The sequence below is a fragment of the Panthera onca genome, chromosome E1 (assembly GCF_046562875.1).
Source record: "Panthera onca isolate mPanOnc1 chromosome E1, mPanOnc1 haplotype 2, whole genome shotgun sequence".
NCBI lineage: Eukaryota > Metazoa > Chordata > Mammalia > Carnivora > Felidae > Panthera > Panthera onca.
In genome coordinates, this window is record NC_138352.1 from 212242 (window position 1) to 235696 (window position 23455).

At 43.2% G+C, this 23455-nt stretch overlaps 2 protein-coding genes across 8 annotated transcripts in view; both read left to right on the forward strand.

Annotated features, from left to right (window-relative positions):
* EFCAB3 (EF-hand calcium binding domain 3) overlaps nt 1-5714 on the forward strand; it is a 97122-nt gene extending 91408 nt beyond the window's left edge. For all 5 annotated transcript variants that reach the window (XM_078438328.2, XM_078438327.2, XM_060645791.3 and 2 more), the window contains 2 exons: nt 2398-2520; nt 5239-5714. In XM_078438328.2, the coding sequence (XP_078294454.1) occupies nt 2398-2520; nt 5239-5565 (450 nt within the window). In that variant the 3' untranslated portion in view covers nt 5566-5714. The remainder of the gene's footprint in view (nt 1-2397; nt 2521-5238) is intronic.
* A 4802-nt stretch (nt 5715-10516) lies between these two features.
* On the forward strand, nt 10517-22893 carry METTL2A (methyltransferase 2A, tRNA N3-cytidine). Of its 3 annotated transcripts, none has more exons than XM_060645787.3 (9): nt 10522-10655; nt 10863-10954; nt 12691-13043; nt 14094-14143; nt 14463-14523; nt 16655-16794; nt 18609-18715; nt 20722-20787; nt 21602-22893. In XM_060645787.3, the coding sequence occupies exons 1-9, from the start codon at nt 10546-10548 to the stop codon at nt 21778-21780; spliced, it is 1158 nt and encodes a 385-aa protein (XP_060501770.2). In that variant the 5' UTR covers nt 10522-10545; the 3' UTR covers nt 21781-22893. The 3 variants fall into 3 exon arrangements, with proteins under 3 accessions (XP_060501771.2, XP_060501770.2, XP_078294452.1); XM_078438326.2 differs by having other exon boundaries at nt 10543-10655; nt 10863-10964; XM_060645788.3 differs by lacking the exons at nt 20722-20787; nt 21602-22893 and adding an exon at nt 20581-20715 and having other exon boundaries at nt 10517-10655.
* Nucleotides 22894-23455: the final 562 nt, after the last annotated feature.

The following is a 23455-nucleotide window of genomic DNA, read 5'->3' on the forward strand; positions in this document are numbered from 1 at the left end:
TTTGAAAGTAAAAAGACTGAAAAAGATAAATCAGGCAAATACAAATCAAAGAGAGCTGGTATCAATATATTAGCATAAGGAAAGTAAAATTTAAGGAAAACATAGCTAAAGATAAAGATGCTATTTAATTACTTTTAAAAATCTTCAGAAAGATATAACTATCCTGAACCTGTGTGTACCTAGCAAACTGACAGATAACAGTTAACAGAATTGTAAGGATTAACTTTAGACTTTTTAAAGGCACTATGCATGCTAAAAAAGTGAATAGGCAAACCCATAATCACCGTGGGAGATATTTATCATGCATCTCCAGAAACTGATAAAGCAAACTGAAAGAAAGAAAGAAAGAAAGAAAGAAAGAAAGAAAGAAAGAAAGGGAAGAAAAAGAAAAGAGAGAAAGAAAAGAAAAAATAAAAGAAAATAGGAAGGAAGGAAAGAAAAAAGAAAGAAAAGAAAAGAAAGAAGGGAGATATTTATCATGCGTCTCCAGAAACTGATAAAGCAGACCAAAAGAAAAGAAAAAAAAGAAGGAAGGAAGGAAGGAAGGAAGGAAAGAAAGAGAAAGAAAAGAGAGAAAGAAAAGAAAAAATAAAAGAAAATAGGAAGGAAGGAAAGAAAGAAGAAAGAAAAGAAAGGAGATATTTATCATGCATCTCCAGAAACTGATAAAACAGACCAAAAGGAAGAAAGGAAAGAAGAAAAGAAAAGAAAAGAAAGAAGGAAGGAAGGAAAGAAAGAAAGAAAGAAAGAAAGAAAGAAGAAAGAAAAGAAAGAGAAAGAAAGAAAGAAAGAAAGAAAGAAAGAAAGAAAGAAAAAAGAAAGAGGAAGAAGGAAGAAGAAGAAAGAAGAAGAAATCAACTCATCTTACAAAAAACTCTTATCTGTTAAGGAAGAGAGACATGGAACTAAAGCTTAATATAGAATCAGAATCTAGAAAAAAGTTGTTTCCGGACATGGGGAACTTGAGCACATTAGTAGCCAGGAGGAAGAGCCCTTAGAGCTATGGTTCTCAATCCTGGCTGCACAACGGAATCACCAAGGAGAGCTTTTAACAGCCCTGTGCCCAGGCCACAACCCTAACCAATTAAATCAGATCTCGGGATGGGGCTTAAGCTTCAGCATTTTTTTAAAGTTCCAACATGCAGCCAAAGCTGACAACCACTGCCTGAGGCAGAGAAACTGAAGTTGTAGGAGAGGGGCAAGACTGGTTGTGCCATTTGTGGAGCCCAGTGCAAAATGGAAATGTGGAGCCCTCTTGTCCAAAAATCACTAAGAATTTAAAGACAGCAACAGCAGAACAATAAACCAAACTCAGGGCCCTTCTAAGTACGTGGTCCTGTGTGATTGTACAGATCACACACCCACGAAGCCAGCTCTGGAACAAGGGAAATTGAAGGAAAATGGTCCAGGGAGCAAATAAATATTCAGGAAAAACTCTCACATCGAAGAGGCAAAGAGGAAAAATCAGGCTACAAGATGGAGAAATCCTAAGGTGGAAAGAAGAGTGAAAAGAATGTATATTAGACAGCCCTGGAGAGACAAGATCGGTAGCTGAGGGAGTGTGCGGACCTGGTTTTCCAGCAACCACTAAGAGGACTGCTCTGAGGGCTGTAAGAGAGTTAACGGCAAATGAAGAAAAGTAATGGCAGGCGGTACAACGGGCCTGAATGAGACTGGGTAATACACGTCTTCAAGGAAACCAATGAGCATATTTACGTGATTTCTGCCAGCATTGTTCAGCAGCCCAGGAGCAGGGAAAATGGATGGCTGGTTGCCCATGGGAAGTTCGGAAGTACTGTAGGTTGTCATCTGTGGAGGGCACCATCTTCATTTTCAGAGCTTGGTGATGGCTTGGGAAATGTGGTGGAAGTAGAGTTGGCTCCTCTCTACCTTCCATATCCATTCCACACATAAGCCATCTCTTCTTGTTTTAATGTTTATTTATTTTTGAGAGAGAGAGAGAGAGAGAGAGAGAGAGCACGTGTGTGTGTGTGTGTGAGCGAGGGGCAGAGAGAGAGAGGGAGACAGAGAATCCCAAGCAGGCTCCGCGCTGTCAGCACAGAGCCCCATGCGGGGTTCGAACTCACTCAGTGTGAGATCATGACGTGAGGTGAAATCAAGAGTCAGGCGCTTAACCAACTGAGCCACCCCGGCGCCCCATCTTCTGGTCTATACTTCTGAGTAGGCTTCATCATTATGAGAGAAAATTTGCTAAATGCTCATTTACACATGGCAGCATACCATGTAGCCCAAAACAACTGACAAGTGGCTTAGCAATTACCTTCTGTATCATACACAAACCCCTCATAATGCAATGTATTTCTTCTTATTATGTCTATGTTGTATAATTCAACCCAAAATATATCACTAACCTTCTTTTTTTAAATGTGTATAAAGGCAGCAAATATAAAGCCTATTGACCCCATCTCAGGCTGTCCTACTGACATCCTGGCCATTGACCAAATGCTCAAAAAGAAGCAGAATTGGACAGTGACTGATGCGGCAGCTATTAAACAGCCCGTGAGTATTCACTGTTGGCACCTTCTCAGAAAGCACTGATGAGAATATTTTCCATTTCAATACTACAACCATAAACCCCAACGTTATTTTTTCTGCTCTATGTCTTTAAAACAAGACAAGCTCATTTCTCACTTTTACCCATGGCAATGACACTTCTTGCTCTGTAATCAAGTGGATTCAAATGTTAACTGTTATAATTCATCCTGCTAATCACCCATGGAACCATACCCAGCATCGCTTCTGGGACATTCATTTGTTTCATGCTGGAAATAGCAACTAGGTAAGGCAGCCAGCTGTCACGGTGAGGGGGGTGTACTGAGGGAACCACGATGAGTGAAAGCATCTCGATTACAGCAGCTAAAAGGATAGTTCAGGAGCACTTGCCAGGTGCCAAGCACGGTGCCATATAGGTGCTCCACAAGTACTCGACGGGTACTGATTCATTTACTGATCACAACAGTGCTTCCAGATAGGTGCTGTTATGGTTCTTTGTCATTTTAGAGATAAGCACAGAGAGGTTCACTTGTCTAAAGGCAGAAGGAATAGAGGAAGAGCCAGACTTAGAAACACGAGCCATGTGGCTCTGGAATCCACATTTTTAACCATAACTCTGTGCTCCCTGACTACCTTTGTGCCGTGACATCTTAGCAGCTTTTATACTCCACAGAGACAGACCAGGGTATATGTATTTCATGCCGCCTTTTTTCTGCACGTGACACTAATGATCAAGGTCTCCTGGATGGTTTCCACTTCCTTGGCCTTTATAGTACTGCATCTTGCAGCTCTGTGTCCCTTCCTCTCGCTTTTCTTTCCTGAATGTTCATCCCTTCAGTCTTGATGGTTCTTCGTTTTCCTACTGCTCTTCCCATTATAGGCACTCGTCCGGTCATTTGTTCAGTAAATATTTATACATTATTAACAAAGTTCTAGGTTTACGGGATACCACGGGGGAGGAAAAAACAGAGTTCCTGGCCTCCATGAGCTTGGAGTGAGGGTGAGAAGGAAATAAACAGTAGTAATACATGGGGATAAGTGAAACAACAGGTGAGGTCGGCACTGGACGCCACAAGAACACAAAGGAGTGGGCTCCCGACCTCTGCTCATCATGGCACTTACTCATGCTGGAATAAATGGAGGCTCCTTATAGCCGGAGGCCTCCAACCCAGAGTACCGGCTGCCCCAAGGGCTAAGGAGCTTGAGGAAGGCAGTCAATTGGCATACATGTAAACCAGTCACAACAGAACTTTGGGGATCTCTGCGTTAAGTGAAGGAAAAGCCAGGGCAAGCATTCTTTGCACTGTCTCAATCTACCCTTCTTGTTTCAGCTGCCACCTATACACAGGTAACTCTTAAATCTGTCTCTAGCCGAGACTTCTTTCCAGTACTTTCACCTTAGCTCATTGGCTGCCTGATGAACATTTTTACCTCACTGTCTCAGCCTATCTAACTCTACCAGTCCAAACCAAACTCGTCATCTGCATCAGACGGGCTCTTCCTTGGGGATTCCGTATGTCAGCTGCTGATACCACCCTCTACCCAGTCAATGAAACTAGAAGGCCAGGAGTCACCCTTAATTTGTGAATTGTCCTCGCTCCTCACATCCACCTACGACCAAATCTGGCTACTCTTGTTCTCCTGAAAATTTTTCAAATCTGTCTCCTTCATCCCATCCTATCACTACTGCCTTCACTAGGCCCTCATTAGGTCTTGCCTGGACCCCCCAACCTCCTATCCCTACCTCACAGCTGCTCCCCTCCACCCACTCTCCACACAGCTGCTCATGATCTAACATAAAGATCCAGCTCTGCCCCTGTCCTGCTTAAGAACTAATGCTTCCCTCTCAACAATGGCAGGATTTTTCAACTCTATTTTCTGCTCCACACTCTGAGAGACTTATCTCCCTTCCATCAGAAACAGGTGGTAATTGTGGTACCTGACTGGCTCAGTCGGTGGAGTGTGCCACTCTTGATCTCAGGGTTTAAGTTTGAGCCCCACATTAGGTGGAGAAATTACTTAGAAAAGAAAAGAAATGAAAAGAAAAGAAAAGAAGAAAAGAAGAAGGGGAGGGGAGGGGAGGGGAGGGAAGGGAAGGGAAGGGAAGGAAGAGCGGCTCACTACAGCATGATTTTCACTGAGGAAAGGGCTCTCCCAACCTCCCTGAGATCAAGTCTAAGGGCCAGTACAGCACAGTGCTTTGCCTGCCTCATCTCCTTCACTCCCTCCCTCCCACTTTCAAAACCTGACACTTTAGCGACACCAACGTGCTTGTGCCTCTACCAATTCCAGAGGCCTTTGTTCCTTTGTTTCTGCTATCTCCTGTCCCTGAAACTCCTTCCCATCACCAGTGACTCTCTCCGTCTGGCCAAACCCTGGAGGAACTACTCAGCATCTCTCCCTCCCTGTCCTAAGCTGGATTGAGTGCCATCCTTGGCACTCCTATTATATCCAGAGCCTGTCTCCACCCCCCATTTCCTCCTTGTTTTAGTCTATTGTGTTTTTAATATTCTCATAACATTTCTTCTCTCATTATTCCCAAATCATACATTTGGATTGTCCATCAACTCCTAACTTGCGTGTCCTCAAAAGGTCCTACCAATGTGTAAACTCAGTGATGTTCAACCAGCCTGGGAATGTAACTCTTAGGATATCTAGAATTGTGGTCCATAAGTCAAAGATATGTTAAGGTAACTACTGCCAACTTCTGCTCTCTCACTGCAGGTGAAGAGAGCTATAGATACCTATAACTTGGGAATTGCCCTGGAGCACCGGAAAGACATGCTAAACCTCTGGCAGAAGATCCGAGGGGATTTGATTGGAATAGACACTAAAAATGAGTCCTTTTATGATACCTTTTCTGCTTACACATGGTCCTGGAATGTTTGCCAAGAATTACTTTCACCAAAGGACTTAAGGTTATATGATGCCTACATGAATAGGCATACCTTCCACAACTCCGTATTCTCTTCTTCCTCGGATATCAGTGAATGTGACACAGACACAGGAAGAAAACGAAAACGGAAAGGTTTCAAAGGGTTTCGACGATGAGATTTCTACATTTTCTAAACAGCTCACTGCAAACTACTTTTTCATAGATATCAAAATTGTGGTTTCTTGCTTTTGTCTAGTACATTCTTAGCAGCTGGAAATGTTGACATCTTTTGAATTCTGACCAGTAAAAAAAGTTTAAGTCATAATGTGGTTTCCCTTTCCTAATTCTTACCTAGTAAATAGAGGTCATGTGGTTTTTTTCCCCCAGCAAACAACTGCACTCTGCTGCCCCCACCTGGCTCAAAATGGCCTGGGCACCAGGAGAAAACCTGAGATGTGCGCCTACCTTAAGGGCCTCTGTGAGCCCCTAGGGGCTCTCCCAGTAACATGCCTCTTAGTTTATGTGACTGTAAGTGGCACTAGGTTTTTGATTTGTAAAAGAGGCCAAAGACAGCAGATGACAATGATCCTTCAGTTCCAGGGAATGATATCACCATCTCCCAGGGAATCTTGATTAAATTTGGGTGTTCCTAAGGCTCCTTAGCCACACATCTTCAGGCTGATCTCTTGGATACCTTTTAAAAAGGGATGTTGTTTTCAGGGCATCTGGGTGGCTCAGTCGGTTAAGCACCCGACTTCGGCTCAGGTCATGATCTCACGGTTCTTGGGTTCAAGCAGCACGTCGGGCTCTGTGCTGACTGCTCAGTGCCTGGAGCCTGCTTCAGATTCTGTGCCTCCCTCTCTCTCTGCCCCTCCTCTGCTTATGCTCTCTCTCTCTGAAAAATAAATAAACATAAAAAATTTTTTTTAAAGTTTATCTCATCCATTACACTTGTTCTTTAATGCATTTAATAAAGATGCACATATGTAACTATATTACAAGTTTGGTAGTTATAATTTTTATTGTGGAAAACTACACACAAAATTTACTATTTTAATCACATTTAGGTGTATATCATCCATTACATTATTTTTTCCTGTTAGAAAAAGGAAAAAAACATGTTTCACATTGATGGGGACAGTGGCTTATAATATAAAATCATAACATGCCAGAAAAAAGCAATGAAAATAGTGAAGGCTCCTAGAACTATTTAATGGAACAGTCTTGAAGTAAATTTGTGTTACCTTGAAGAGTCAAAAGTGTCTAAATGTATTTGCCATTCTTTACAATGTTATGATGTTGAGAAAAAGAAGCTTATTGACAAGTGGCCATGTTTCTTACCTGAAGAATAAGATTTATGGTTTGACAGATTTTTTTCTTTTTTTGGTATGGCTATGACCATAATAGGCAATCTAAGAGATGTAATTTGGATGCCAAAATTAGAATTCCTGAAATATTTTCTTGGATCAGTGAGATAACAGGAAAGAATATTTTTAAGCATATCTGTCCTGGAAAATCTAAAATGTACAGTAACACAGTCTTTCTATCAAATTGTCACATACTGTAGTGACAGTATAAACTGGCATCTTGTCAGTATAGCAATAGGTACTCGGCCATTCATTCAACAATTATTTTTTTTAATGTTTATTTTTGAGAGAGCACGTGCAAACAAGGGGGGGAGGGGCAGAGAGAGAGAGGGACAGAGGATCTGAAACAAGCGCTGTGCTGACAGCAGAGAGCCTGACACGGGGCTTGAACTCACAAACAGTGAGATCATGAGCCGAAGTCGGATGCTTAACTGACAGGCACCCATTGTTCAACATTTATTGAGTTGCATACTATGTGTTGGACCTTGTTCTAGGACCTGGATATAACAGTGAACAAAGAGATAAAATGCCCTGACCTCACGGCTTAGTAATCCAGCTAATTATAACCACTGACTCACTACTTCCACTTCTAGACATTATTCCTAAAAAAATAATCATGAATATACAAAATGATTTAGTTACAAGGATGTGTATCGTGTTGGATTTTAAATTTTTTTTTTCAACGTTTTTTTATTTATTTGTGGGACAGAGAGAGACAGAGCATGAACGGGGGAGGGACAGAGAGAGAGGGAGACACAGAATCGGAAACAGGCTCCAGGCTCTGAGCCATCAGCCCAGAGCCTGACGCGGGGCTCGAACTCACGGACCGTGAGATCGTGACCTGGCTGAAGTCGGACGCTTAACCGACTGCGCCACCCAGGCGCCCCCGTGTTGGATTTTAAAGTTGCCTAAATGTCCAGTAAGTCATGGTACAGTTCTATAAATTAAAACGATGTTAGAAAAGACCATTCAAACAAAAGAATGATATTATAAGCTATCATCAGGTTATAAAATAGGCTACAACTGCTCAGAGCCATGAGAAGGCTGTATGGGATTGTTCTAGAACCTAATTATGATTGTAGTTGCACAAATATAGATTTTTATGAAAATTATCAGACGGTACACTTAAAATGGGTGAATTTAATTATATGTAAACTATACCTCAATGAAGTTGTAAAATAAGAGGGCATAAAGCAGTTCTGAAACTATTGTAACTTAAAAGTTACTTCTATAAATACATAAGAAAAAAAAAAGACTGGAAGGTATACATCAGTGTTGTTTTTTTTTAAACCAAAGTATTTAATGGGTTAAATTAAGGATGGAATGGGGTAGTTTCTTTTTTTCTTTTGTCTAAATGTTCTACAATAAACATATTTATTTTGCAATAAGAAAAAAAAACACAAAAGGCTGTTTAAATTTGTTAAATCAGCTTATTCAATTATCTAGGCCTGCTACATGTTCTGTGAAACTTTAAGGAGAGCAAATCAGGACACCAGGGTCCCTTCCCCCACTTTAAGTTCCAGAGCACATGCTTACACAGACCGGAATTTCCACTGACTGGAACTTAAAGAAAAGCATGAAATAATTACCCACGTCCCAGGTTGACACCCAAGGCAATGATCCAGACTGAGAGTTGTTAACCTTTCCAGGCTTTGAACCCATGCCACCCAGCTAGAAGAGCTCTTCCAGCTCACCAGCAGAGGGACCCTTAACTCCCCTGAAAAGTTTTGCTTGCTGAAGATACAGTCCAGCATGAAGTCTGGTAGCACAGAGGACTCAGAGTCACGTCTTCCAAATTTCTGCAGAAAAATAACTTCAGGTACTTCAAAAGATGGGAGAAACATGAGTTGTACAGGTCAACCAAAGATAATTGTACGAAAATTCAGGATACTTTTCTCCCATTTCACCAAAAGGGCCCAAGTTGTTTGCCATTTTAAATGACTAGTTGTGGGAATTAATATAGTAAGTCACTTCAAGTGAAAACAGAGTGAGCTCCCTGCAAGAAACTCTGCAGTGAGAATGTTGATTAGGAGCATGAATAGCTTTTGGTGTGGGGAGAAAAACGAGTGTAGAAGAGACAACAAGATGCCAAGAATACATATAAATCAACCACTATGTCAAACAACCAGCCTCGAGAAACTATAAAAATCCTTGTCACTTGTTTTTTGGAGAGGAGGTCGTGTTCAAAATGTTTCAAAAGACCATGAGAGGGGCGCCTGGGTGGCACAGTCGGTTAAGCGTCCGACTTCAGCCAGGTCACGATCTCGCGGTCCGTGAGTTCGAGCCCCGCGTCAGGCTCTGGGCTGATGGCTCGGAGCCTGGAGCCTGTTTCCGATTCTGTGTCTCCCCCTCTCTCTGCCCCTCCCCCGTTCATGCTCTGTCTCTCTCTGTCCCAAAAAAAAAAAAAAAAAAAAAAAGTTGAAAAAAAAAAATTAAAAAAAAAAAAAAAAAAAGACCATGAGAATGGCAAAAGTGTTTTCAAATAAAGTACAAATTCTCTACTCTCTTATCTTTTCAATTCACTCACATATTTTTCTTTGTGATTAAGGAGGATTTAGGGCCTGATCCAGTTTCTTTTCTGAGAAAGATACAGAACCTCTCATAGCTCCCTTCAGTTTTGCGTACGGAAAGAATCTGCAATGAAGGAAACGACAACTGGGTACCAGTGTGCTGAGTCTAGTAATGCACCATCTAAGTAATTAACCCTTTCCTTATCTTCTTCCAGATGGTAATCATTACTCTCCTGGAACTCTTCTCAACTAACCTTGTGCAGACAGCATGCTTTCTTTTGAGAATCAGTTTGTAGTAATTATCAAAATAGAAATGGAAGGCTGAAAATGTATGAACATAACAAACTATGTGTGTTTGCATTACAATCCTGACTGTGTGAATAAGCTCGGATATGGATAATTCCAAAAAGTATGTGGTTACAAAAAATTTTTTAACTTGTCCTTGGATGGATATTCCATTTGATTAAACAGATAAACCTCATGCTCTCAGAATTCATTTCATATCCTCCTCCCAGAAAAATCGGGTTTTTTTTTCATAGCTTTTCACACTACGAAAAGCTGACGATGGAAGCTGGAAAACTGCCAGATTTCCTCGGCCAGCTTGCTACCTTCCTCAAATTCTTCCGACCATAAGCTCTATGGGACTAGCTACCTTTAATTCTCAAAGTGATTGATTTCTCCTGTCTTAAAACTTGGGGTGCCTGGGTGGCTCAGTCATTTAAGCGTGAGACTCTTGATTTCTCCTCAGGTCATGATCTCGCAGTTCAGGAGATCAAGCCCCCCATCAGTCTCTGCACTGACACTGCGGAGCCTGCTTGGGATTCTCTGTCTCCCTCTACCCCTCCCCCATTCTCTCTCTCTTTCTCTCTCTCTCAAAATAAATAAACATTTTTAAAATTTTTGAGGGAAACAGGGGAACCTGCTAGAGGATCCCAGCATAGAGAGGAGGCTCAAGCTTAATTAATGTCTCCCACTTTCTTGCGGGTCTGCAAGACCACTAGGGCCTCCTGGCAAGGGATGGGGAGTAGGAAGCCCACTCCGAGAAGAAATTCTGCCAGAGTACGCCCCGCCCCATTCCCCAACCCCATTCCCCAACCCCATCCCCAACTCAGGCCCCGCCCCAGTGGGCGGAGCTCGAGCACCAACCTCCACAGGGGACTGCCGCGCCCCGCCCTGCCCTGGTCCTTTCCCGCCCAGACGCCGCGACTTCCGGAAGGGGGCGTGGCTCCGCAGGAAGTTTTCTCTTTACGGAAAAGTAAGCATATCCGGCTCCGGTGTCATGGCTGGTCCCTACACCGAGTGCGCGCCCGCTGCCGTCGGCCAGAAGAGGCAGCAGTTTGGGAGCCGGTTCCTGAGCGATCCGGAGCGCGTCTTCCACCATAATGCCTGGTAACCGCCCTGCCCCTCGCCTGGCCTGCGGCCCGCCCTCTGGCCCGCCGCCCCGGGCGCTGCGAGAAGCCCCTGACCGCCGGCCACGAGTCCCGCTGCCCTGCTTGAGGCGCTCTCCTCCCGTGGGAGAGGCGCTCCGGGGCCAGCGACTCACCCTGCCCGCGGCTGGAACGTGAGGCCTCTAAGCTGCCCGTTTGATTTTCCCAGGGACAATGTTGAGTGGTCGGAAGAGCAGGCCGCGGCGGCGGAGAGGAAAGTCCGGGAGAACAGTACCCAGCGAGTGTGCCAGGAGAAGCAAGGTGCGCCCAGGTGGGCCCTCGGTGGTATCTGCAGCCAGTGTACTGCTGAACGCACTGTCCACGAGAGGCAGAGAACCGAGACCGCCAGGAGCCTTTGTTCCTGGACTGATACCGAACTCGGGGGTAGAACGGGAGGGGTGGGTGGTGGGTTAGGACGGAAAAGGGCGTCACCCTAAAATCTTGTTAGAGCAAACAGGGAGTTTTGTTTTGGGCTTTGAGAGTAAGTGTATCTTGATATTTTCTAGCGATTAAGTTTTAGTTACGTTGTCTAGACCCATGTTAATGTGACTCGCCTTTGTCAATCGTGTGGTCACGTGATTGGCTTAGAGGCTGTGCTTTCTCTATGTGATTGCACTTTTACAGAGGAAATGTGATTGAAGCTAGATTCTAGTGATCTGATTCCCAATGTTGTTGGGGGAGGAAGCCAATGACTGGTGAATGTGTCTTTTCTTCGTGTGATGGCTATGAGGATTTAAGGCTTCTGCCGAGGAGAGCTGGGTGAAGCAGAGTGTAGATAAGTCTGGCCAAAGAAAAAGAGGCCCCTTCTGGAGAGGTGGATGATTTCACTGCAGAATATCTCTGGGTACTAAAACTAGTACTGATTGGGCCTTTTTCCTAAAAGACAATTGAAAGTAGGATTAGAAACTGAGAGGGTAGTAATCCCACAGTTCAGTGTAACAATTAGAAGATTCCAGTTGCAAAATACTCACTTTACATGCTTTGACAGAGACTAGATCAATGCAGGTTAGAGTTGAAAGGGATTTTGAAAATCATGTAGTCCAATATCCTCTTTTTACAGTTAAAGAAACTTGGACCACAGGACATTATGTGCCTTTCCCAGAGGTAAGCAGTTAGTTAGTAGTAGCAAGGGTGGAACTAAAATCCAATTTCTTAGATTTGTATTCATTTCAACTACACTAGTCAAGGTCTGGCAAAGAACCAAAAACTGAAGCCTTAAAAAAAAAAAAAAAAAAAGAAAGAAAAAGAAAACAAAACTCAAGTCTAACACTGCCTTGATCACCTTAGACTACAGCGTAAACAGTCTACCCTTCTCGAGTCTCTCCTGTCCTCCATCATCAAAACTCTTCTCATCTGAAGACATTTTTCTCTCTTGTCAGCATTTCTCCTTTCCTTTTAGCCTTGTTTCTATTTTTTAGTATCTTGTGGTATTACTGAATTCATTTCTCAGCTCCACACTCTATGAAGAGCCACAGACGGGAGTGTATTTTAAGAAGAGCTGCCTGTATCATAACCATTGAGTTTACATGGGGAATAACTGAAGAACCTGGGATGTTTCACTTGTAAAAGAGAAAATTTAGAGGTGGAAATGACCGCCCTTAAATGCAAAAGAGTTGTTCTGTATGACCCTAAGAAGTAGTAGAACTTTAAAAAAAAGAAGAAGAAGAAATGAAATAGTAGGACTTTTTGATCAGAAGACAGATTTTTTTGCTTAATGTTAGAATTTTCTAGTAGTTAAGAGCCACCCAAAGATGTGGGTGAAGAATTGGTAGTAAGTTCGCTGGCAGAAGCTGGACTCCCTAGAAGGACAGGATGCAGAGGGAGTTCAGGTAGGGTACCTGGTAGGACTAAAAGGTTTCCAGCTCTGAGACTATGGCTCTGCTTGAGGATACTTTTAGTATAAAATGACATTCAATGAGACAGAATGGTATATGACATTAGGGACAAATAAAATCCTGAGAGATGGTTTTTTTAAACTCTTCCCTTAATGTTTACAGTTGATTATGAAATAAATGCCCACAAATATTGGAATGACTTCTACAAAATCCACGAAAACGGGTTTTTCAAGGATAGACACTGGCTTTTTACCGAATTCCCAGAGCTGGCACCAGGCCAAAGCCAAGATCACTTGGAGGATTTGCCCTCCGACAAGAGGAGTGAAGCACCTGAACGTAGGACCAGTGAGGATGGACCTGGTTTAAAAATAGAACAGCACAAGTGTTCTTCAAATAGTCTTGAACGTGAAACACAGACAGCTCCTGTGGGAGAAAATGTAACTCAGAAATTCAGTCACCTGGAAATCTGTGCTGATGAGTTCCCTGGATCCTCAGCCACCTACCGAATACTCGAGGTAACCCCCCTTTATTGTCCTGATAATGGGGTTAATGAGGCTGTCGTACACGTGGGTGGCCTAGGGAGGCTGACCACAAAAGTGGTGAAGAAGGTGCCTAGACTTGACTCCTATATTGGCCTAGAAACACCTCCTTTTTTTTTTTTTAAAGCTAACGTTATGTCCTAAATTCAGACCAGATATTTGGCGGTTGTAGCACACAGATACATCACCTGGGGTGCTACTTGGGAACATCGTACTGCCCTGAACGTTGTAGCATCGTGCTGTACCTACCACCTAGAAGAGGGTCCCGAGTCACAAGACAAAGTCTTTTACTTCTCTTGTAATACAGTTACAACATGGAGGGGTTAGTTGGGATGGCGCCTGCTTCTCCGGCATGGGAGAGTTCTTGTCTTCCTAGTTGGGGTGGTGTTGCTGAGGCCAGACGGTGACTATACACTCCCCCAGAAGCAGATTACCCTAGGGTTGAGTATACTTCCTGCATGACCTTGTCAGTAGTCCCTTACCCTCCCCAAGCAGAACGGGACCTCTGCCTCTCTGTCTGCCTCATAGTTACGAGGATTGCATACATTGAGGTAACATATGTAAAATGGCTTAGAATCGTGTCTGGCAAGTAGTGAGTCCTTAGTATATGGTGGTGGTTTTATTATTACCACACCCAGACTAATCTTATTTGTGGTCCCCTTTTCATAAATTTTTCAGCTTAGTCAATTAGAAACATTTTTTCCAGTAATGATATAGTGCAGTTCAGTAAGAAAATATTTCATCTATAGGACTGTTTGCTAAACCTGAAAAAGTAAAAGCAATCTATGCCCTTTTTTCCATACCAACTCCCTTCTGCTGTTGAAAGCCCATGCTTTCAAAGTCTTCTATGGCTGCCTCTTTTAGACTTTCTGAGGTCAAGGTCAGGGAACGGCTTGGGTACTATTTAGCTCTGGTCACCATACCTTCCCTAATGGAGTTAGGAGGCAAGATTATTGATTATCTGTCTAGCTCCAGGAATTAATTTTTTGGAAAATCCTGTAACTAAAAGTTCATTTCTGTCTGCAGGTTGGATGTGGTGTGGGAAACACAGTCTTTCCGATTTTACAAACTAACAAGTAAGTGTGTTTAAAGTTTAACTGTGTGACGGCACAGAGGAGAAAGGGCTGTGTTGTTTCTCACTGGCAACAGTGGTTATTGGGAACCATGGGTGACGGGAGATCGGATTTATGGTCTGGATTTTTTTTTTTTTAATGGTCTTGATTTAATTTGATTTCTAAGTTATCTTTGTCATCAGGAAAATTAGTAAGATTCAAAACCTGTTCCATTGTTAACATATGGTGTCTTTGATATTTTAACCTCTGCTACACAGGAAAGAGAACAGACACAATTCACTTTATAGTCTTAATTGTTCTACTGTTTTTCTGCCCATTTCAGTGATCCAGGACTCTTTGTTTACTGTTGTGATTTTTCTTCCACAGCTATAGAACTGGTCCAGGTGAGTGTAATTGCTCCTATCCATCATTTTCACTGGTTAGAGGGGAAAACGTCTTCTAAAAGTCAGGGTCTCTAGCAATGTTTTTAATTCTTGTGTTTTTTTAAGTTTTTATTTATTTTTTAGAGAAGGAGGGAGGGAGGGAAAGAATCCCAAGCAGGCTCCGCACCAGCAGTATGGAGCCCAGTGTGCGGCTCGAACTCACAAGCCATGAGCCGAAGTCAAACATTTAACCCACTGAGCCACCCAGGTGCCCCTTTTATTTCTTATTCTTATGTGGTCCGAAAGTAAGAGATTTACAGGCAGCAGTAGCGGAAAAAACTAAACATGAATACAGAACCTCTCACTGGCCAGCTGTGGAACTTTGGGCCTGTCTCCTGACCTCTCCAAACTTTCCTTTTAAGGATTGAAATGAGAAGACTGTTTCTAGTCAGAATTCTTTGAATTATAAGTCATAGAAACATCTAGACAAACTCAGCCAGTGAAAGAAAGAGAAGGTCATGCAACCCAAGGACATAAAGTGTAGCCAGGACTGTAACTGAGCCCTAAAAAAGGTGGCAGATACCAAGGCAAGTTGACTAGCCAGTAGGATGGCACCACCCTCTCCTCCTCCTATCATGATACCTCCCTCAAGTTCATGGTTTCCTATCAATCATAGCTCAGTGCCCATTTGTCCTTTGTTTGTTCTCTGTTTACAGACCAACTTTCTGTAATAGGTTTTTCCTGGTTTTACATATGATCCTGGCATGCTCACCCTTACCAGTCCACCCTGTTCAGGGTTCTCAGAGCCTCACCACAATGACTTGTCCTGATTCCAAAGTCCCCAGGAATAGTCTGATTGACCCAGCCCAGCTGATAATCTACTTGCCCTGTTTGAATGAGCGGGGGCCAATGAGGAATAAAGTCACATTTTTGGAGAAGAGATACGGAAAGGGAAATTACCCTAAAATGTGTCTGTTACAGTCATGTCTAATGCGTGTAGCAGAGGAGCTCCAGAATTGGTAGTTGTGTCTTTCTGGAGTTACTTTCATGGATCCAGACCAGGTGAATATTGAGGCTTATCTTTAGTTAGTTTTGGGGTTTTTTAGTTAATTTTATGGTAATAAAATATAAAGTTAAATTTTCCACATCTAGAGAAATAGGTTTTCCTGGAGAATTCTGTGGTCTATGTAATATGGTATAGTTGAGTTGGGAGTTGTTTTAAATCATGCTCTTATAGGAGACTGTTAAAAACTGAGAACAAACTGAGGGTTGATGGGGGGTGGGAGGGAGGGGGGAGTGGGTGATGGGTATTGAGGAGGGCACCTTTTGGGATGAGCACTGGGTGTTGTATGGAAACCAATTTGACAATAAATTTCATATATTGAAAAAAATTTAAAAAAATAAAAATAAATAAATCATGCTCTTAAATGTTTAAATGTCTGTATGTTTTATCTCTCTCCTGATGGGAGTTTTATTTTTCCTTATGGCCACTTACCTTCCTGATGATTTTCCAGTCTTCAAATCTAACTCTGCATCAGAATAAAGAATAAAAGTAGAGGAATGAAGAACTCTAGTTTTAAAAGTACCGGTTAAGGGCATCTCGGGCTGGCTCAGTCAGTGGAGCATGCAACTCTTGATCTTGGGTTGCAAGTTTGAGCCCCATGTTGAGTGCAGACATTACTTAAAACAAAAATCTTTTTTTAAGTTTATTTATTTATTTTCAGAGAGAGAGAGAAAGCACGAGGTAGGTAGGGGCAGAGAGAGAATCCCAAGAATCCCAAGCGGCACTCTCAGTGCAGAGCCCAATGTGGGGCTTGAAGACACGATCTCTGAGATCATGACCTGAGCCAGAGTCGGACACTCAACCGACTGAGCCACCCAGATGCCCCAAAACTAAAATCTTTTAAAAATAAATAAAAGTACCAGTTGGATTCCACAAGCTCCTCTCTGGAATTGTTCAAGAATCTTAACCTTTGAGTAAGATTGCGTGCCTTCATGATTAGACCGATAACCCTCAGTGGGCAGTAGCTGCAGTTACACTTAAAGCAAGATAAGATTTCCTTGAGGCTGTGTGAATGTGTGTGTGTGTGCGCATCTGTGTGTGTGTGAGAGAGAACATTTTCTAACCTGTGTGTCTCTCAACTGTCTGCAGACAAATTCAGCATATGATCCCTGCCGGTGTTTTGCCTTTGTTCACGATCTGTGTGATGAAGATCAGAGTTACCCAGTGCCCACGAGTAGTCTTGATATCATCATCCTCATATTTGTTCTTTCTGCAGTTGTGCCAGACAAGTAAGTTTGAGGTCCTTTCACCAGCAGTGTAACAAAAACAAAGCGTTCGTCAGAGTTGGGCCCTGAGTAAGAAGGATCCTCTGATAGGCAGGGAAAAGCCACTCTGTCAGTGTTACGAGTGGCTCATCCCTTTTCCTAAATTTGCAAGTTCCCAACTTCTCTTTCAGCCTCTAAACCTCTGCCTGTTGACTGCAGTGATTGGTCATCGTTATGGTTTAACATCCCTAAGGAATGGGAGAGAAGTCTTTAGTGGCTGTGTTTTTTTAATTTTTCTTTTAAGTAATCTCTGCACCCAGCGTGGGGCTCGATCCCAAAACCCCAAGACCAAGAGCCACACACTGTACCCACTAAGCTAGCCAGTCACCCTTCATTGGCCTTTTTAAATACTTGCAGTAAACCAAGCTTATTAACAACACAGAATTTATGGTGAACCTTAACTCAGGTGTTCCTTTATGCTTAAGTTCTTTGGAAAACTGCAGTTACAAGAGAATTCCATAAAATAAAGTTTAGATGAAAGGAAAGTCAGCTGCTGAACTCTAAAAGATGCTGTTAAAGCTTCTTAGGGACGCCTGGGTGGCTCAGTTGGTTAAGCATCAACTCTTGATTTCAGTTCATGTCATGACCTCAGGGTCATGAGATCGAGCTTGAGGGGCTCCTCGCTCGGCATGGAGCCTGCTTCAGATTCTCTCTCTGTACTCCACCCCCACCCCCACCCATGCTCACATGCACTCTTCTCTCCCTTAAAAAAAAAACAAAAAAAACTTCTTAGACATGGGCAACCAGCTGTCCTGATGAAGTACTGTCCTCAGGAAGCAACATCAGCCAAAGACCCAGAGGAGTGATTGATTTTCTCTGGCTCCCATTTCCTTTAGGATGGCACTGAATCATCTGACCTGACACGGACATTGTGAGTGTGGATAAAGGCAGATGCAGGACAGCCCAAAAGCCAGGCATGCTTCTAAACATTAATAACTGCAGAAGTTCAGGGGCACCTGGCTGGCTCAGTCAGTAGAGCATGTGACCCAATCTCAGGGTCATGAGCTCAAGCCCCACATTGAGGGTAGAGTTTACTAGATAGATTTTTTTTAAAACGGCGGAAGTTTAACTGCTATAGTCTTAAAAACTGACATGGACTGAAACAAAACATTAGAATTAAAATTCATTATTCAGTATTTAAATAGACTGTGTAGCACTTATACTTCTGAGGTTAGCACAGCCGAAACCCCCACGAGGACTGTGTATGGAAAGTGCAGTCAGAATGGAAAGCTCTCTGCCGAGGTGCTCATTTGCATGCTGACTCACCCTGTAAATTGCAAGTTCTTAGGGTTTGATCTTCAACAAATGGAAAGACACAGTCTCTGCGCACAAAGAGCTCGGGCCTGGGGGGGCAGGCAGAGGAGTCGACCGACTAGTAGTCCTCACTGCAGGTTTTCAGCATGGCGCCCAGAGAGGCACAGGCGCACAGGCCAGGGGCGGCTTCCCTGGGAAGTAATCGCAGGAGTGGGCAGTGAGCCAGATACAGAGTATGTGACTTGGCCCATGGTCGAACTCTCCAGCAGAAGCAGGTTGTCCTCGGGCCTCTTCATACTGAAGGGACTGGGTCGAAGCCACAGTTGTGAGCAGACCACAGAAGGCACATCAGAAGCTCAGACACGCGCTCCTGTTCTCATCTGAAGGGAGAGCAGAGGAGCTAAGATTTCAGGGGCCATGTGTCAGGCAGGGTTACGAAGTCCACTGGCTCTTCCAGACGTGCTACGAGGAGAAGGGACCCTGTCCTTAAGGAGACCTGATCTTCCTTCTCTGTTGCCCCACAGGATGCAGAAGGCTATCAACAGGCTGAGCAGGCTTCTGAAGCCCGGAGGGATGATGCTTCTGCGAGATTATGGCCGCCACGACATGGCTCAGCTTCGATTTAAAAAAGGTATCGTGGGAGTACCTGGGGGGTTCAGTCAGTTAAGTGTCCAACTTCGGCTCAAGTCATGATGGCGCAGTTAGTGAGTTCAAGCCCTGCGATGGGCCCTGAGCAGACAGCTCAGCCTGGAGCCTGCTTTGGATTCTGTGTCTCTCTCTCTCTGTGCCCCTCCCCCACTTATGCTCTATCTCTGTCTCTCAGAAATAAATGAACATTAAAAAAAATTTTTTTAATAAATAACTAAAAAATAAAAAAGGTATCGTGGGGGCACCTGGGGGGGTTCAGTCGGTTAAGCGTCCAACTTAAAAGTTCAGGTCGTGATCTCATGGTTCATGAGTTCGAGCCCTACATTGGGCTCTCTGCTGTCAGCACGGAGCTTGCTTGGGATTCTGTCTCTCCCTCTGTCTGCACCCCCCCCCCCAAATAAATAGATAAACTTTAAGAATAAAATAAAATAAAACATATTTTGCTACTGTAAGCAAAACAACAGATTGGCCATCCGAATAGACGTATAAATCCGTGAAATCGATTAGAAACCTAGAGTTACAGCTCCAATATGAAGTCATTTAATACATGACAGAGGTGGTATGTTTTTGAAGATTGTGTGATCTAGGTATTGGGCAAATCTTTAAAACCAAGACCGCTGCATTTAGAAGAGCTAGTTTTAGAAAAGACATTTGATTACATGAATAATTTTAAACAAAGTATGGCCAAAGGTGCCATTAAAACAGTTTAAAGACCGATAATTTCGGTGCATAGAACAGATAAAGACTGCATTATTATCTGTGCTCTTCGGGGACTGTTGGTACGTTGATAGGGAAAAGATCAGCAACCCACCCAAAACACAGGGAAGAAAATTTTAGACTTGATTCCCAGAAGAACATATCCAAATGACCAAAAACAAACTTGAGGGTAACAAAAATTAGGATGAGATAACCACTTCTTTAATCTGCCAACTCACGAAAAGAGCTGTGCTTCTCCATTAATGGTTTTTGTTTTTAAGATTTTTTTTTTGAAGGAGAGAGACAGAATGTGAGTGGGAGAGGGGCAGAGAGAGAGGGAGACACAGAATCCGAAGCAGGCTCCAGGCTCTGAGCTGTCAGCACAGAGCCCGATGTGGGACTTGAACTCACGAGCCGTTAGACTGTGACCTGAGCCAAAGCAGGGTGCTTTACCGACTGAGCCACCCAGGCGCCCACTGGGTTTTTTGAGCACACTGGAGCTATTGACTCAGTCTAACAGTCCTTTCGGGAATTCCTCAAGAACTAGCATGTAATACATATGTAAGCAAAATCTCGAAAACCAAATGAATGCCTCTGGAGAGGGGAATCTTGTGCCTGCCGCGTGGGGTAGATCCCTTACTGTTGGTCTTGGAGGGGTTTCCGTTCTGCATTCCCAGATGAGAAGAGCAGTGTACAGACAAGTATTTTAAAGTTGACCCCACATGTAAGAGTAGCTGGAGAGAAATAAGCAGAAGTGAAACAAGTAAGATCATTTTGGCATTCAGAAGGTACAGAAGGGCGACGTACCAGGTTGGTAAATTGACGTTAGGTCAGAGGGCTTGGCGGCTGAAGGGAGAGCGTCCGTAACCAAAACAGCGTATGTCTTGTACTTGTGAACGAGTGTGGGCACGTGCACAGACATGGGAAATGGTCATGGTGTCTATCTCAAGTTACCTTTCCTCAGACTCAGCTATGGTCCCTGGCTTTTATTTATTTACTTTTGTTTTACAAAGAGTATGTGGTATTTATGTAGTCAGGGAGGGGGGAAAACACCTTCCAACACGAAACAACTCTAGAACAGAAGGCTGAGGTTCACATGGGTGACGTAACACTGCATTTCGATCGCTCCCCTTGGGGTCCTCTTCTCCAAAGATTCCTGCAACGTGCCCAGAGCAACCAAGAAAGGATTCTGTTCTCTGCCCGAGAAATGGTATCACGATGTACGTTTGATTGGCAGTGAAATTCAAGGAAGTGCTTTAAAGTCTCTCTGATGTTTATCACATCGCTCCACAGGTCAGTGTCTGTCTGAAAATTTCTACGTGAGAGGCGATGGTACTAGAGTTTACTTCTTCACACAAGGTATGGAAACGCTCATCTTTCTTCATGCTAACAGTCCCCCAAACACCAGATCAAATGTTGCTTGATACAGTATCGGAAGTAAAACTGTCATGGCCCTTCTGCCTTTTGAAGACTTTTCCTGCCTTTCCAGGCCACCTGAACGGTTCACTGTTCTCCACACGGGCTCCACTTACAGGAGCCTCCAGTCCTCTGCTTTGCTCCTCGACTGTCTGCGCTTCCTCCCTGTCGCTTTGTCCCAAATGGAAAACCTGCCCATTCGGCAAGACCCCAGGGCAGCTGGTTTTGCCCTGTAAGCCGGGTTGTCCTGTAGGTGCGCCAGAATTAGGCTGTGCTCCCCGTGCCCCGGCTCCCAGGCGTAATCCAGAATTGCCCTCCTCTGCGGCTTGCCCTGCCTCGGGGTTCCTCCCCCACCAGTGCCATCCTTGGGCCCTTTATTGTGCCACATACTTCTTTGAGCTGTTGGTTAAAATATAGTGGAAACTCTCTGCTAAAAAAGTGGCTTTGACATTACATGCAGAGAGATTTTGCATATACCCTTAAGGTGTCCATAAAGCCCTTGAAAATTCTTCCCTGTCAGCTCTAAGGCTCTCCCTCTGGATTCCAAGGGGCCCTTGCCGGAAGGTTTGGCTTCCCCCATTTAAACATGAACTTAATATTACCAAGCCGCTCCTACACTTCTAAATAAACAGCCCTGCTGAAGCCACTTGTAATACATAAATAAAAACAGTCTCACGGAGCCCCATTTAATATAGGAAGTGGTGGACCATGTTTTTTCTGTAGCGGAAAATATGTAAACATCTCTTTTCCGAACCAGATGAGCTGGATACACTTTTCACTACGGCTGGACTGGAAAAGGTTCAGAACCTGGTGGATCGCCGATTGCAAGTGAACCGAGGGAAACAGCTGACCATGTACCGAGTCTGGATTCAGTGCAAATACCGCAAGCCTCTTCTGTCCAGCGCTGGCTCAGTGGCACCTGCTCCTGACGCGTGAGCTCTGGAGCTTTTTAAAAAGAACATTCACAAGTGGTGTCTTGTCGATGTGGGAAAGTCCAAGGATTCAGACTTGAACCTTAAACCTAGAAAAAATTGCTTTTTATCAAGATTCTAATAATTGTGCTTCCAATTTGGGAAGCCCTTTAATATGTACTTTCCTAAGTTTTTTCTTACTTTGAGATATCAAAGAATCTTTCTTGCCATTTTGTAATTTATCATAACTAAAATTTCATGGGAATCGTGAATTCAAAAGGCGTCAAGAATTTATTTCCATGTGGAAGTATTGTACGTGATAAGGTGTCATCTGACTGTGAGTTGCATTAAATTATTTCGGAGTTCAAATGTCTGGACTAGGCAGTTGATATATACGGTGAATAAAGGTCTCGTTCAGCGAGAAGCACGTCAAGAAGAATCCTCTTTCTTTGGATATTTTCCTGACTCAAAAATACCGCCTTAGGGGCACCTGTGTGGCTCAGTTAAGCGTCTAACTTCGGCTCAGGTCACGATCTCTCAGTTCACGAGTTCAAGCCCCACATCAGGCTCTGTGCTGACAGCTCAGAGCCTAGAGCCTGCTTCAGATTCTGTGTCTCCCTCTCTCTCTGACCCTCCCCCACTGGCGCTCTGTCTCCCTCCCTCCCTCCCCCCCCTCTCAAAAATAAACAATTAAAAAAAATTACTGCTTTAAAGAGAATCAAAACATGTCCTTGTTACGTATTTATTTAGTCATGGTCTCCACTTAACTCTAGTTCTGTGGAATTTTAGACACTGTTCCCCCTCTAAGTAACCTATTTCTCAAACAGTAAAACGATCTAGACTTTTCTTGGATGTAAATTTTAAAAAATAAATAAGTAATGGGAAAAAAAGATCTTGACATTTAGCAAACTTGTCTCGTTTTTTTTATTGTGCCCTTAACTGTTTGACACAAAAGGAATTGAGAGAACTTTATTTTAGCCACATGACTGTACAACTGAAAATGATCATCATCAGTATTGCTTTTTTTATGTTCTGCTTTTTTTCAGTTACCACTCCTACATGTTTCCCTCTTGGTGGTTCATAAGTTATACAATGTATTCTTAATTTTTACCAAATAAAGAATTTTCAGTTCTTCCTATGTTTTGCATGTTCAACTCAAATATTCCCATAATTGCTTTTTATTATTGTATTACATGTGGAAATGTGATAAGAAATAAGCAATTTTTTTTTTAATTTCAAACATAAAGAAAAGTACCAATTACCAAGAATATTGCAAGAATAGTCCATTTTCTTTTCAGAATAGTTTTTAAGAATAGGTTGCAAGGTGATGTCCCAACTCTCCTGCATATTTTCATGTATAATTCCTATAACTAAAGACATTCTATCACCAAATAAATCCATCAGAAGTAGAAATCTGAAAACATCCACAGATAACCACGTTTTCCCAATGGTCCCAATAACCTATCACCAGAAAAAAAGTTGCATTTAGTAGTCATATCTCAGTCCCCTATACTCTGAACAACCCAGGCCTGTTTCAATGGCCTTGACATTTGAAGATCACAGGCTATCTTGCAGACTGTCCCTCAGTTTGGGTTCGTCGATGCTTTCTCATGATTTGGTTCAAGTGACATTTCTGGCAGGAACACTGAGTGATGCTGTGTTCTTCCCATTACATTCTATCAGGGAATCGATTTTGAATT

Coding starts and splice junctions, on each gene's coding strand:
- METTL2A (XM_060645787.3), top strand. CDS start 10,546: ATGGCTGGTCCCTACACCGAGTGCGCGCCCGCTGCCGTCGGCCAGAAG. Junction 10,656..10,862: donor GTCTTCCACCATAATGCCTG/GTAACCGCCCTG, acceptor TGATTTTCCCAG/GGACAATGTTGAGTGGTCGG. Junction 14,524..16,654: donor CAGCTATAGAACTGGTCCAG/GTGAGTGTAATT, acceptor AACTGTCTGCAG/ACAAATTCAGCATATGATCC.